The 16,227-nt window shown below is 43.7% G+C and overlaps 1 protein-coding gene across 1 annotated transcript in view; it reads left to right on the forward strand.

Annotated features, from left to right (window-relative positions):
• The first annotated feature begins 3,676 nt into the window (after positions 1–3,676).
• Positions 3,677–16,227, forward strand: part of PUS7 (pseudouridine synthase 7) — a 55,075-nt gene continuing 42,524 nt past the window's right edge. The window contains exons 1-4 of the mRNA XM_005901443.3: positions 3,677–3,897; positions 13,238–13,658; positions 14,530–14,614; positions 14,748–14,849. Of these exons, the coding sequence (XP_005901505.1) occupies positions 3,771–3,897; positions 13,238–13,658; positions 14,530–14,614; positions 14,748–14,849 (735 nt within the window). The 5' untranslated portion in view covers positions 3,677–3,770. The remainder of the gene's footprint in view (positions 3,898–13,237; positions 13,659–14,529; positions 14,615–14,747; positions 14,850–16,227) is intronic.

Genomic DNA, 16,227 nt, shown 5'->3' on the forward strand with positions numbered 1-16,227 from the left:
TCTAGGTTGATCATAACTTTTCTTCCAAGGAGTAAGTGTCTTTTAATTTCATGGCTGCAGTCACCATCTGCAATGATTTTGGAGCCCCCAAAAATAAAGTCTGACACTGTTTCCACTGTTTCCCCATCTATTTCCCATGAAGTGATGGGACCAGATGCCATGATCTTCGTTTTCTGAATGTTGAGCTTTAAGTCAACTTTTTCACTCTCCTCTTTCACTTTCATCAAGAGGCTTTTTAGTTCCTCTTCACTTTCTGCCATAAGGGTAGTGTCATCTGCATATCTGAGGTTATTGATATTTCTCCCGGCAATCTTGATTCCAGCTTGTGCTTCTTCCAGCCCAGAGTTTCTCATGATGTATTCTGCATAGAAGTTAAATAAGTAGGGTGACAATATACAGCCTTGACGTACTCCTTTTCCTATTTGGAACCAGTCTGTTGTTCCATGTCCAGTTCTAACTATTGCTTCTTAACCTGCATATAGGTTTCTCAAGAGGCAGGTCAGGTGGTCTGGTATTCCCATCTCTTTCAGAATTTTCCACAGTTTATTGTGATCCACACAGTCAAAGGCTTTGGCATAGTCAATAAAGCAGAAATAGATGTTTTTCTGGAACTCTCTTGCTTTTTCCATGATCCAGTGGATGTCGGCAATTTGATCTCTGGTTCCTCTGCCTTTTCTAAATCCACCTTGAACATCTGGAAGTTCATGGTTCATGTACTATTGAAGCCTGGCTTGGAGAATTTTGAGCATTACTTTACTAGCGTGTGAGATGAGTGCAATTGTGTGGTAGTTTGAGCATTCTTTGGCATTGCCTTTCTTTGGGATTGGAATGAAAACGGACCTTTTCCAGTCCTGTGGCCACTGCTGAGTTTTCCAAATTTGCTGGCATATTGAGTGCAGCACTTTCACAGCATCATCTTTCAGAATTTGAAATAGCTCAACTGCAATATACATGTTAGGATATAATTTTAAAGTCAGGGAGGGAGGTGGGAGGGGGGTTCAGGATGGGGAGCAAGTGTACACCCATGGCGGATTCATGCTGATGTATGGCAAAACCAATACAATATTGTAAAGTAAAAAAAAAAAAAAAAAAAAAAAAAAAACAAAGTCAAAGAGAACATTAAGCTGTCAAATATTTATTAAAGGGAGTTGGAATGGGGAAGAAGTTTTGAACATTCCTGTGTTATTTTAACTATAAAAGCCAATAAAGACTGCCTTTTTGGAGAACAAAAAAAGTAAAAACTCGTATTTTACTTGGATCTTGTCTAAGGCAGCTTAGGCTGAATTGCAAAGAGGGTAAGTTTTGACCATGGAGTTAGTTAATGTACAAAGTAATGTGAATATTCTTTCTTCCATATATGTTTGTAAAGAGTTGGGCCACAGTTTCAAAGAAGATACTTCTCAAAGGACAGTTCAAACAACAAAAGTTTGAATTACCCATGTCCACTTCTCAGATTTTTTTCAACAAATATATACTTTAGTATTGTTTCATCCACGGTTAGTTGAATCCGTGGATGTGGAACTGCAGATACAAAGGGCTGACTATCAAGTTATACTTGGATTTTCCACCAGACAGAGAACAACATCTACTTCTGCTTCATTGACTATGTAAAGCCTTTGACTGTGTGGATCACAGCAAACTGGAAAATTCTCAAAGAGATGGCAATACCAGAACAACTTACCTGTCTCCTGAGAAACCTGTATGTGGGCCAACAGTTAGAACCAGATATGGAACAACTGACTGGTTCAAAATTGAGAAAGGAGTATGACAAGGCTATATATTGCTTCATTAACTTATATGTAGAGTATATAATGTGAAATGCTGGGCTGGATGAACAACAAGCTGGAATCATGATTGCTGGGAGAAATATTAACAACCTCAGATATGCAGATGATACCACCGTAATGGCAGAAAGTGAAGAGGAACTAAAGAGCCTCTTGATGAGAATGAAAGAGGAGAGTGAAAAAGCTGGCTTGAAACTCAGCATTCAAAAAACGAAGATCATAGCATATGGTCCCATCACTTCATGGCAAATAGAAGAGGAGAAAGTGGAAGCAGTGACAGATTTTCTTTTCTTGGACTCCAGAATCACCACAGACAGTGACTGCAGCCATGAAATGAAAAGATGCTTGTTCCTTGGAAGAAAAGCTATGACCAACCTAGACAGCATATTAAAAAGCAGAGACATCACTTCTGTGACAGAGGTCCATATAGTCAAAGCTATGGTTTTTCCAGTAGTCATGAACGGATATGATTGTTGGAACATAAAGAAGGCTGAGCGCCAAAGACACAACTTAGTGACTGAGCAACAACAAATGAACAAAGAGTCGGTGCCCCAACCCCTGTATTGTTCAAGGGTCAACCGTATGGGAAAAATTAAATTTAGATTGAATTTCTACTGTGTGGGTGTGGTAAAAATATTTGTAGTTTGCTGTCATTAGGACATTAACCTATGAACTAACCACAGTTCAAGAATATGTGATTGTACATGCATTAGGGACAGAAAATTACCCAAAGTACTTAACTGAGATGAATAATATAAGAGGAAGGCAGGATAGAACACTACCAGTCTGCATGAATTACCTATAATGAGCTAACCAGATTCCCACATGTAAACCCTGGGGTTGAAAACAAGTCTACAAGAAAGCTAAACACCAAAGAATTGATGCTTTTGAACTGTGGTGTTGCAGAAGACTCTTGAGAGTCCCCTAGACTGCAAGGAGATCAAACCAGTCCGTCCTAAAGGAGATCAGTCCTGAATATTCATTGGAAGGACTGATGCTGAAGCTGAAACTCCAATACTTTGGCCACCTGATGTGAAGAACTGACTCATTGGAATAGACCCTGATGCTGGGAAAGATTGAAGGCAGGAGGAGAAGGGGACGACAGAGAATCAGATGGTTGGATGGTATCACTGACTGCATGGACATGAGTTTAAGCAAGCTCCAGGAATTGGTGAGGGACAGGGAAGCCTGGCATGCTGCAGTCCATGGGGTCGCAAAGAATCGGACACGACTGAGCGACTGAAATGAACTGAAGTGCTGCTATGGAAAACTATATGGGGGTTAGTCAAAAAATTTTAAATTACCATTGTTGTTGTTCAGTCGCTCAATGGTGTCTGACTCTTTGCGGCCCCATGGCCCCCATGGACATAATTACCATATGACACTGCAATTTCTCTCTGGGTTTATAGCCCCACCAAAGTCCAAGCGCGGCAGCCTGTGCGCTCCTAGAGTGAAAGGACCACAGTGAGCTCCAGCCCCCACAGGTTGCGAGGCCAAAAGATGCGAGCGCGATGCCTCCCCAGGTCCAAGAAGCAGCAGCGGGATGACGCGGGTGAGACCGCCTCCCCTGATCGGTTGCTGCTGCTGCTGCTGCTAAGTTGCTTCAGTCGTGTCCGACTCTGTGCGACCCCATAGACGGCAGCCCACCAGGCTCTGCCGTCCCTGGAATTCTCCAGGCAAGAACACTGGAGTGGGTTGCCATTTCCTTCTCCACTGCGTGCAAGTGAAGTCGCTCAGTCGTGTCTGACTCTTAGCGACCCCAAGGACTGCAGCCCACCAGGCTCCTCGGTCCATGGGATTTTCCAGGCAAGAGTGCTGGAGTGTGGGCAGGGCCAAAAGCGAAGCGGGCGGCGGAGGGCAGGCTCCGCCCTCAGGGGAGGGGCCAGCAGGCAGCGGCGCGTCGGTGCGCCGCACGTGTGCGAGCGAGGCGGCTGTGAGTCCGCCTGAGCGCTGCGGGGGCCTCGGCGTAAACCGAGCTCGCTGCGTATGCTGGGCTGCTCTCGTGGTTGGTTCTTCCGAGTGGTCCTTTCCTCCGCCTTACTCCTGCGCCCGGAGCAGCGCGCCTGCCTTCTCGTCGCCCGGCCTGCGCCGCGCGCACGCTCTCAGGCCCCGGGTAAGTGTGCGGCCTCCCATCTGCCGCCTGGGCTCCGCGGCCAACCTTCGGCCCGGCGCCCCGGCCCGAAACCCACCCTGGAGGGGCAGCATGGACTCGGAAGGAGTCCCGGTCGTGTTCTGAGCCCGCGGCGCGTCCACAGCGCCTCCATTACGGGTCGTGCCCGCGGGAGCGCGGCTGGAGCCGGGCTGGTCTTGAGCCTCGGCGTTGCCAGCCCCGCCCCTCCTTGCTCTCCGGGCGGGTCCTAGCGGCCGCCGCGCCCTCTCTCCTCCCAGCGGCGCTGTCAGCGCGTGGATCCCTGTCCCACTCCTCTTCTTTGCCCCCGAGGGTTCCTAAACTCTTCTTCCTCCCGGAAGACACAACCCTCCTTTATCCTGAAGCCCATGACAGCGCTCCCTTGCACCGCTGGGCCCGCCCACGTTCTTTCATCCTCTTATTTATCTCATTACTAACAGCGATCCTACTATGTTCCGGGCAGGCTCTCAGGTGACTGTTTTATAGACGTTTCCCAGTGTAGGAGCAAACCAGAGTTTTTCCCGGTCAAATTTAAATGAGTGGATGCAGCAGGGGGTTGCTGGGCGTGTTGAAACTAATCCGCAAGGTGTCTTTACCGCCAGCCCTCCACCGAGAGATTTAAAAATACACTCATTGCCTGAGTATTAGGGCCTGCCAAGAAATAAGGTTTGGAGAGTTTAGTCTTTCACATATTTAGTTCTGTTGTCACACCACTTTTTTTTTTTTTAATTCCGAAAATAAAGGCTAACTACAGATTGGTTTTTGTTTCAAGTCTCTAATCATCTGTGAATCCGGCATGCCCCGTCTCCTGGGGCTGCCTTGGCAATTGAGGGAACAGTCAAAAATCAGACTACTGTACAGTCATACTGAAAAGGGACTGCTGGATATGCAGTGATTTTGGTCAGTCATTAGGCAGAGTAGCCAACAGTTCGTATGTATTCATTTACAACTCCTTTTGAACTTATATTTTGGTAGAAACTGGTACAGTAGAGTGATTAGTAAAACATGGCTTTTGGCCCCAGATAGGAGAGAGAAATGGAGAAGGAAATGGCAGCCCACTCCAGTGTTCTTGCCTGGAGAATCCCAGGGACGGGGGAGCCTGGTGGGCTGCCGTCTATGGGGTCACACAGAGTCGGACACGACTGAAGCGACTTAGCAGCAGCAGCAGGAGAGAGAAATGACAGTCCAGCTGGTCCCTTGACCAAGTTTGCTCCTATCTCAGGTCCTTTGTTGGCCCTGTTTCCGCTGCTTTTCGTGTCTAGTTCTTCAAGCCTTTGCTCACAAGTCACCTCCTTAGACTTCACTGAAGAGCACCCCTCTTATTCTCACTGTCCTTACTCTGCTTGATTAGTGGCTTTTACAGATGTGCGTTTCCTGAGATTGTTTTAATTTTTTTCTCTGATATGTAAGCTCAGTGGGGGCAGGAAATTTTCTTTTCCCCAGTGCCTGGACCAGTGCCAGACAAATAAGAGGTGCTCAATAAATATTTGTGAAATAAACAAATCTAACGGATTTCATTACTTCACATATTAGAGTGTAGTGTGTGCCCTGCCGTAATGAGAGGGCTCCTTATTGTGAGAGCTGGAGGGCTTCTTGATGGTTTGCAGAGGAGGAGGAGAGATGCATTTAAAAAGGGTAAGTTGTAGAGGGTTTTGAAGTACAGATGAGATTGAGATTAATATTGCTGTTTTTCAATGTTCATTTTTCAGGAAATAATGTTAAGGGACTATCAATGTTGCATTAAAATTTTGAAAATGCTAAACTTGATTTTTATTGTGGATTGTAGAGGAAGCTTATTTGTGAATCTAATTTCTTAATGAAAAACTTAAAAACTGTTGAAATTGTAAAATTTCTAATCCCATTTGGTTCATTTGGAGTGTAAAAGAAATAAAATCTATTACTTTAGTGTTTTCCTCTAATGAATTGTGTAGGACTTCGAGTTCGTGTGTACGTATCAGTGGATTTCATTTTCTTCCCAGAAGCATCAAGTTTCTGGTCTCTAATAAAGACTGCTTGACATTTGAGATGCTATCTTACTATTTTGGATAGTGTATTTGTGCAGCTTTATGTTTTTTGAAAATTTTTGAAATGTTAATACCATTTTAAAAACTCATAAAGCTAGGCCTTTTACTTCCCACCCCTATCCACCCCCCTTTTTTTCCCCTCCGTTTTTTAAAGCCAGTCGTTTTTTGCAGCTTTGCCATAGAAGACTTGAATATGTATATTTGGATTTTCCTGAATGCAAACTCATTTCCTTAGAGCAGTTGAATGGGGGCAGTCAGGGTTGTTCCGTCATTCTGGTTAAATTCTTCTCAGCCTCTTGGATATTCACATGGTCCTCTCTCATTTAGGAATTATATTTCATTTCGGTCTTCTCGTTTATGTATTTTCTGCTTAAGAAATTGATGCTGATTTTAGTTCTGCCTCTCCTGGTCCAGAAGTTTGCCCAGCTGTTTTAGTAAATATGTTTGTTCTCAGCTTCTAGGCCCACAGACAGAACTTAGCAAAATATATATTAAGTGATGTATAATCACTTGTGCTACATATACCTTAATAATTAATGTCTGTATTAGGGCCATTGGCTAAAACAAATGGAAAATAATTTTGTTTAATGAGCTTGTCTTTGCAATTAAATGTAACAAGAAAAAGAGATCAGGCAAGTGTCCAAAGTATCAAGAAAAAGACTGCCAAAAAATACTAAAGGCCTGTTTATTTGGTGCTCTTGGCAGTGCTTTGAGGGTCTCTTAAAATTGAAATGATGTTTGAAGGAGAAAGCCATGCTTAACCATTAGCCCAGAAAACAAAAGAACCATAAGAAGCTTTGATTTTTTTCCCAGACTCAGCAGCACAGTTCTGCGGTGGAAAGCATCCATAATAAATATTAATGAGCAACAGTTGAATAACAACAGCTAGAACAGACCTTTGACCAAGTCATCATTTTTCTGCTTTCCAGAGAAAGGAACTGAGACTTCAGAGTGGTGGCTCACTTGGTAAAGGGCACAGCCTAGATCAGACTCCAAGTCATATGCCCAGACTGCCACTCACCAAACAAGAGTTGACACCAGTGCTTGATACTTCAGATCCACCATCTGCTAATATCCTCATTCCAGGGATGTTAGGTGTAACAATCCTGTCCTAAGCCTTCTAGAATTTCATTCACATGGGGAAGATGAGGGGATGGAGTGATACCTGTATTTTGGCTTAGGTGACTGGTAATTTGTTGCTAAGATTCTTTGAGGTAAGAGATGCAATTTAAAAGAAGTGCATTTGTGGTGGGAAAAGATGAGATCACTTTAGGGCATGAATTTGATATTTGATTCCACCTCTTACTAGCTGTGTGAACTAGAGCAAAATACTCTCTGGGCTTCAGTTTTTTAGGGGCTAAAGTGGGAATGATAATGTCACATAAGTCACAGGGCTGAAGAGAGGCTTAAATGAGCTCAGAGTGCACACGCTGTCATTGTTTAGCTGTTGTTCCCGTTGCCTTGGACCCTTGAGTGAACAGGGAGTTGGAGATGGGTCTTGGCTGGAAAACGAGACTGAGAAGGAATCAGGACTGGGGAAGGAAGCCGGGGAAGCCAAGTGTAAGCTGTAAGTTGAGCAGGAGGGGAAAAGAGCACCTCGAGATGCAGGAGAACAGCATGGAGTAGAAGCCACATCTTCCACCTGAACGTAAGCTTCGTGCTGGTTGGGCAGTCTATTTGATTTGCTTGTGTGTCGTCTTGTGTCGTGTATGGTGCCTGGAATAATGCCTGGCACAGAGGTGCACGGTGAGTGTTTGCTGAGGGGATGAAGTACGGGTACGAGGAGTGAGTGAGTGTTAAAATGAGTCTGGACCTCTCTTCAGAGGGCTGCCGTTGTTTGGCAATGGTTATCATAAGGGGTTTTGTGACTGTGCTGGTAGGAGGGGCATTGCCTGAGGACCCCTGTTTTCTTGGTGAATGGCGCACAGGAGTTGGAGGGATGGCAAGACAGCCTGGAGGGTTGTCATGAGAAGTCCACTCACCTGGCCTTGTGTTCTCCGGCCAGGAGCACAGGTGGAGACAGCAGAATTGGTCCTCAGTTGAGGTTTGACAGGGATCTTGCAGCAGGACTAGTGAGCAAGAGTGTTGAGTGTTGGTTAGGAGTTTGCAGTTGTTGAGCTTTGGCGTACTTGAGGAAATGAAGTACTTGAGGTGGTATCTTGGAACTGGAGGTCTTGGTGTGTTTGAAAACAGGTGATGGGAGAGAGGGAGCAGTAGAGCTAGAAAGAGTGGTGGTTTGATGAGAGTAGAATAATTAGTATATCTTTTTATACCTTGAACTTTTATAATAAAACATTTCAGACATGCACAGTAGAGAGAATGATGTCATGACATCCCCATGTTCCCATTACCCAGTTTCAACAACTATCAACTCATGGCCAGTCTTGTTTTAAATCTCTACCCTACTCTACTTCCATTCACCACTGGTTAATTATTTTGAAACAAAGTCCAGACTTCATATCTTTTCAACCATAAAGATTTCAGTCTGTATCTCTAAAACATAAAGATTCTGTTTTTAAGTGTAACCACAGTGATATTGCTGAAGTTGAAGCACCAATACTTTGACCACCTGATGAGAAGAATTGACTTCTTAGAAAAGACCCTGATGCTGGGAAAGATTGAAGGCAGGAGGAGAAGGGGATGATAGAGGACTAGATGATTGGATGGCATCACCAACTCGATGGACATGAGTTTGAGCAAGCTCCGGGAGTTGGTGATAAACAGGGAAGCCTGGCGTGCTGCAGTCCATGGGGTCGCAAAGAGTCGGACTGAGCGACGGAGTTGAATAGTGATATTGCACCTTAAAAGTTGACCATACTATCTTAATGTCATCAACTGTCCCCACTGTTTCAATATCCCTGATTGTCTCATAAATACATTTTTAACAGTTGGCTTGTTAAACCTGGATTCAAAGAAGGATCCAGGTTTATTCCTCCTTTTCCTGTTGCTATTCATTAGTTGAGGGACTGTCTTGATCCTTGTTGGGTTTTCCACATTCAGACTTCTGCTGATTGCTTCCCTGTGCTGGTGGTGAACGTAACATCTTCTGTCTCTTTATGCCATCTAAACTAGTAGACATAGTTTCAGTCAGTAAGAACTTCATAGACAACAGCATGTCCTTTCAGGGGCCTGCAGCATCTGGGTTGTCTCTTTTTTTGTGATGTTAGTGGCCATTTATGTCATTGCCCAGGGCTAGTATTTCATTAGGGAATTGCTACTTAGTGTGTCTTTGATCTCTGTAGATGGGGAAGAGTTTCAGCACCTGTTTCAGGACTTCTCAAAAATATCTGCTGATGCTTAATATACTTCTCTGGATTCTCTGGCAGGTATTAGAGAGTTAATATCCTCAGAGAGTCTGCACACCTCTTGAAGGAGGACAAGAGACTAGCATTTATTTAGTTCCTACTGTGGCTAGCCACTCTGTTTGTTATCTCATTTCATTTTCACAACAGTCCTGGGAAGCACATATTATTCATGTTTTTCAGCTGAAGAACAGGGGCTAGGAGAGGTTATTGACTCTGACCAGTTAAACAGCTGGAAAGTGGGGCAGGAAAGCCTGGTGTTTGGGTGCCTGTATGGGTAGTGCACATGAAGGGAGGTAAAATGGGAAGACGTGGACTTAATAGAGAGGAGGGCATGGGATTTGGGCCTCAAGGTCTTTAGGTGAGTCTTAAAGGACAGGTGGTGGTGGTGGTACTCAGTCATGTCGGACTCTTTGCAATGCCACGGATTGCAGCACACCAGGCTCTCCCATCCTTCACTGTCTCTTGGAGTTGGCTCAGTTTCATGTCCATCGAATCAGGTGAGACTAGGTTAATCTGAGAATACAGATATGGAGGACCTCCCACTGGAGAGAGTTCTGTGAGCAGTCAGGCTGGGATTGAGACCTGTGGGGGCTGGGCCTGAGTTAGAGGCGTGTGTGGAGGATTGGAAATCAACACAGTGCTGGATGATGGACGGTGCCGAAGCAGAATGGGAAAGAGGAAGTAACTGGTGTTTCTGTCGAGGCTCTTGGCCCTCAGGTTGTTGAGAAAGAGCCTGATGAGTTCTCTGCATTCTGGGTAGGAGGGAGATGTGCTGCTGCTGCTGCTAAGTCGCTTCAGTCGTGTCCGACTCTGTGCGACCCCACAGACGGCAGCCCACTAGGCTCCCCCGTCCCTGGGATTCTCCAGGCAAGAACACTGGAGTGGGTTGCCATTTCCAGCCCTCCCTGAAGAGAGCAGAGTTCAGGACTTGGAAGGGTATCAGGACCTCCTGGTAGATCCTGTCATGCCAGCTGGGAACTTGGGGTGGGGAAGGGGTTGTTTCTTCTAGAGATGTCTGTGTCTCTTTTGGCTAGCAGGCTACTTGAGGAGAGTGAATTGGGACAAATGGGTGGCCCTGATGTCACTGGGTTGTAGGCGATTGAGAACTCGCCTAGCCTATGTGGTCATCTCAAGCTTAATTTCCACTTGGTTGGAGGTCTTGCCATTGTAGATGCCCACCGTGCAGCCCACCACCTCAGGCAGGATGATTGCATCGTGCAAGCGTGTCTTCACACCGGGGGCTTCTTGGTGGGCGGCACCTCCTTCTTGGCTTCCTGCAGGCGCTTCTGCAGCCATGCTGCTGGCTCTGGAGGCCACGGTTCCAGATCAGCAGCTCACAGGACGTGCTCAGACCCTGGTCGAGGTCCACACCGCCCCTGGGGAGCTGTTGTGGGTTTGGGGGGAAGACTGTGTGTGACACAGTGTAATAAGTGACTCAGGGATGTCTGCCAGGTGCCAGCAACATGGCTGGACTGTACATGTGCTGGTCTCCTCCCCATCCCCATGCCCCTGTGACTCTTTCCGGGGTCCCCATGTCAGGAAGAGTTCCCCTACCCTCTCAAGTTCCCAGGACGGAAAACCCGAGTCATCCTATAGTATTTCCTTTTTCCTCCACCCAGTCCTGTCCGCACCACCTCCTAAATGTTCCTGAACCCACCTCCACCTTCTGTTACCCTTGCCTCAGCCTTAGATCAAGCTGATTTCTTTCCTCAGTTGTTGTCTTACCTAATCTCCCAGCCTAACCCCATCTTTCTCTTTGAAAAGATGCCATGAAATATCTCTGACTCATGAATCAGACGGCAGTTTGGTTTTTCAGCTGTAATTCCCTGCATTCAGCCTGGTGTGGCTTCAACCAGCTCCCAGCTTTAACTCCAGGCTCTCTCCTTGTATGTTTTACTCTTTGTGATGCGGGGCCAGCTTGGTGGGCTTCCTCTAGCTCTCCGAGCCTCTGTGCATGCTGCACCACCTTCCTCCCCGCTTTTCCACAGCCTCTCTCTTACTTAGTCCCCAAAGCTTAGCTCAGGTGTTCACTTCTGGTCTTTCATTAGGAAGGGGTCTTCTAGGACACCCTCACCACCAGTGGCCCCATGGTCTTCTCTGTGTGGCCATGTCTCCAAGTAAGCCCCGGGCCCAGTCTGCCTCCCTCACTGGTGTACAAGCTCTGAGGGCAGTTTTGGTGAAATAAAATGAGAATGAAATAGCACCACATCACATAAGTCAGTGTTCTCTTTTGCTATACCTTGCTTAGAACACATAAAAAATAAATGCTTTCTTACCTGAATTAAGAGATAATTTTTATAAATTGTACAACTAGTTGCAGTCCACTTCTATTCCTGTTTCTTGGTTTCTTCCGTTTTCTTTTTTTTTGTCTTTCAAACAAAATTATTTTTATTGACATTTTCTCTACCTTCCCCGTCATGATCCTTTTTTCCTTTTCCTTTTCTTTCCATTCTTGATTTTTGACAATGAAGCAAGATCAAACATGGATTCTTAAAATTTAGTTCATCATTATTGCTCTGCTGTAGATGCTTGTATAGATGGGATTCTGGCTAATCAAGAGAACTAGGATGTTCTGCTCATTTATATTCTTTATGTTTACTGAGTTTGTATGTTACTTAAAGCATCTCCCTAAATAATTAATATAGGGCTTCCCAGGTGGCTCAGTGGTAAAGGATCCACCCTGCAATGCGGGAGACATGGGTTTGATCCCAGAGTTGGAAAGGTCCCCTGGAGAAGCAAATGGCAAGCCACTCAGTATTCTTAACCTGGGAAATCCCATGGACAGAGGAGCTTGGCGGGCCACAGTCTTTGGGGTCACAAAAGAGTCAGACATGACTTAGCGACTAAATAACAATATAATTAAAATAAGAAAAAGCCTTATCCCTGTTTCACCTAGAGCATCAAATAAAATCAAATTAGACAGGCACTTGCAGTCTTAGATATTAATAAATGTGTGCTCTGAACTGCAAAATATATATGGCTTCCTAGACTTTTGCTCAGTAATGTGTGTACTAGCTTTAAATGATCTGTATTTTTTTAATTGTGGCAAAACACACACAACATCATTCTGACCATTTTTAAGTATATAGTTCAGTAGTGTTAAGTTCATACACATTGTGTAGCCAATATGTAGAGCTTTTTTATCTTGCAAAACTGAAACTCTGTACTTAAACAACTTTTTGTTCTCTTTGCTTTTTTTTTTTAAGTCCATTTTTTACTTTTTGGCTATGCTGAGTCTTCACAGTGTCATGCGGGCTTCTCTAGTTGTGTACCCAGGCTCTAAAGTGCTCGGGCTCAGTAGTTGAGGCTCAGGCTTAGTTGTCCCGAGACATGTGGGATTTAGTTCCTGACCAGTGATCGGACCCACATCCTCTGCATTGGAAGGCTCCGGACCACTAGGAAAATCTCATTCTCCTTGCTTCAAAAAGAAAAAAAAATGAGTATGTGTTCATGTCAGTAAATATATGCATACACTTTTATCTTAATCAGTTTTTCGAAAAGATAGCAAGATCCATGAAGCAAAAGTTAGATGATACAACTGTGGTATTAACAAGTCTTCCTGCCGTCCCCAGTCACCTATACACACACCCTCTCCTAGAAGTAACTGCCTTTTCCAGTTTCTTTGAACATTGGTTTTACATATTGTTCAGCTTATGTACCCTAATGTCATTGTTCTTATTTTTTTTTTTTATGTAAAAGCACTGAGATGAGCATCCTTACAGCTAAAACTTGAAACACTTTAATTAATTTCTTAGGATAATCCCTTAAAGAAGTATTTCTGGGTCAAAAGGCATACATATTTTAAAGGCTTTTGATATCAAATTCCCTGCAGAAGTGCTGTACCATTTTTTCTATGCCACTAAAAGCATATTTGGAAGAATTATTTTAATAATTGATACTTAGGACCTTAGGAACAAAGTTAACTGTGCCTCTGTTTGCTGAAACCCAATTCTGTATAGAAGTGATTTTTACCACCTACTCTCTTCCTTCTAAAAGGTTCTCTTACATGTTTTCTTGGATACTTGAAAATGGAGATGACAGAAATGACTAGTGTGTCATTGAAACGGGGGTCCGTTGCCATAGAAGATAATGACAGTGTGGCCCCAGCTGAGGAGGCCAAGAGACAGAAGGTCTCAGGATGCTGTCCAACCACAGGTCAAGATGGGCTAGAGAACAGCTCTCTACCTAGCAGCGAAAAGGTGCCTGGGCCTCCCGAAACTGCTGAACAGGGTGAAAAGAACTCTGAGGTTCCCTCAGAGGAAGAGGAGGAGGAAGATGGCCTCTCAGAGGAGGATGAGGAGGAGGAGGAAGCGGAGAGCTTTGCAGACATGATGAAGCATGGGCTCACAGAGCTGGATGTGGGCATCACCAAGTTCGTAAGTTCTCACCAGGGATTCTCAGGAATCTTAAAAGAAAGGTTCGTTTTGTTTTTGTATCAAGTTATTTTTGTTTTATTAATTCTTTTCTTTAAAAAGAAATCAGTCTATTTTTCCATTTTTAGTGTTCTGTCCCCAAGGATTTTTCACACCAGTGGTCGGTCAGGAATAGGAAAGCTGCCCAAATAAGTAAATGAAACCATTTGAATATAAAATGAGTAAAAAATAGCAATTTCCCTGTGGCCTGCTTTGTTAGTATGTGAATGGGTATTTCCTTAAAATATATTACTTTCAATGGTAATTAAATGGTTTCGAGTTTTCCCTTGAATTGGTCTTAAAATCTTAAACTCTTTTACCTGAATGGGCCACATCGACAGGAGAGAGAAGGTAGTCTTTGTAGCCAGGTGGATCTGGGTGTGAATGTAGTTCAGCCACTTCATAGTTACTTAACTTCTTTGAGCCTCAGAATCCTTGTCCGAAAAATGGGTCATAATGCTACCTGGGAATAGTTAATAGGACTTTAAATAATGTATGTAAAGTATTTAGCATAAAGGTAAGCTTCAGGGTGGCTCAAGGTAGATACACTAGCTTCCAATTTAGTTAAATTTGCTGTGTTTCATGATTCACTTTAGAATGAACTATGTAATCATAGGGCAACGTTAATAAGCTTTGACCTAGGCATTTTTCTGGAAGAGTATTCTAGAAGCTCAGAAGGTCTTTTCTGTACCTGGTACCAGGCCAAGGTGTGGATTAGACTTCATCACGAAACCAGAAAAAATAACTACATGACTTTGCACTGAGAGTTTTTATTTTTAATACCTGTTTGCACAATAATAAGGCTTACTGTTGACAAACTTTCTCCTAAAATTAATAGGCAGCAAAATAATAATGCTCTGATTTTCTTTTCCTCAGATACTCTGACTTTGTCGTTCACGAAATAGGAAGAGATGGACGAATCAGCCATTTGAGTGACTTGTCTGTCCCAGTAGATGAAGAGGTAGGAACAGCTCTCTAGCAAAAGTCACCTTCTGTATAAAAATAATACTTCCTGGAGATCACAGAAATACAGAGCTTTGACAGCCTCAAATTCTGTGTGTGACTCACTGAGAGTTCTCGTGGTTATTTTAAAGGATCCTTCAGAAGATGTATTTACAGTTTTAACAGCTGAAGAAAAGCAGCGTTTAGAAGAGCTCCAGCTTTTTAAAAATAAGGAAACCAGTGTTGCCATTGAGGTAAGTAGTGCAAAAACACGTGAAAAGTTTTTTTTAAGGTTTTCATTGCGTCTTTTTGGGTGGATGTTTAATAAGTGTCTTCTGGAAGAATTACAGTAGTTAACAAAAGGATGGACTTGCCCTATTTGATCTAAAAGAGCATTGTGTTAAAAAATGTTTTTTATCAGTGGCAGGTAACAAGTATTCAGATAAACTATGGCCAAAAGAAAAAAAAAAAGTTATGTTTTTGCTTAAAATATTTTTTTTTACATGACCACAAATCGACAAAAAAAAAAATCTGCTGTTTGGAATTGTAGAGTGACCATTGTATCACATAGTGTCTGCTGCAAAGGACTATCACAGCCTGACAGAGTGTGGTCCTGACAGGGAGGCCATGGCCCAGCTCCAAAGGCCTCCTGGTCTCAAATGAGGCACTGGAAGGGAAGGGAATTGGGGGAAGGAGGTAAGGGAGTGTTGCTTTGCTTATCTTGAAATTACTGTTCATAACAAAAAGAGCTCGGCTACTAAATAGAACAGTAAATGCCTTTTATACAGTTGTTTGTTACGGAAGTTTTCCTCTTCTCAGTTAGTGCTGTCACTGGTGGCTCAGTGGTAAAGAATCTGCTTCCAATGCAGGAGATGTGGGTTCAGTCCTTGGCTTGGGAAGATCCCCTGAAGAAGGAAATGGAAATGGTAACCACTCCAGTATTTTTGCCTGGAGAATTCCATGGACAGAGGAGCCTGGTGGGCTACAGTGCACAAGCTCACAAGGGTTGGACATTACTTAACAACTAAACTACCACCTCCATGATCCTCTCCAGTGAAATTGTGATGCGAGACATGTTTTTAATTTCAAATCTTCAAAAAATGTAAAACAAACAGGCAAATAATTTTGGCAGTATATTTTATTTGCCCTACTATTTTCAAAATATTTCAGTATATAATCAGTATTTTCAAAATTACTAATGACATGTTTTCTTTTCTTTTTTTCCTACCAAGTCTTCAGAATCCTGTGTTACTTTATACCAGTAGCACATCTCATTTCAGACTTGACATGTTTCAAGTGCACAGTTGCCTTGTATGGCTAGTGGTTACCATGAGGGACACAGCAGCTCTAGGTGATCTCTGTAGCAAAAAAAATACAAGATTCTAAGAATCTTGTAGCACAAGACTTTTAGAGTTGTAAGTTTGTGTTAAATTCATCTTGCACTATATTTTGATGACTTGCTGGATTTCGGGTTGTCAGAAATTGCCACTTCCATTGCTCCCAGGTAGAAAGAGTTTACTGTAACTTCTCTGAATTTTGGGGGATTCCCTCATGGCTCGGACAGTAAAGAGTCTGCCTGCAGTGTGGAAGACCTGAGTTTGATCCCTGGGTTGGGAAAATCCCTGGAGAAGA

The sequence above is a fragment of the Bos mutus genome, chromosome 4 (assembly GCF_027580195.1).
Source record: "Bos mutus isolate GX-2022 chromosome 4, NWIPB_WYAK_1.1, whole genome shotgun sequence".
NCBI lineage: Eukaryota > Metazoa > Chordata > Mammalia > Artiodactyla > Bovidae > Bos > Bos mutus.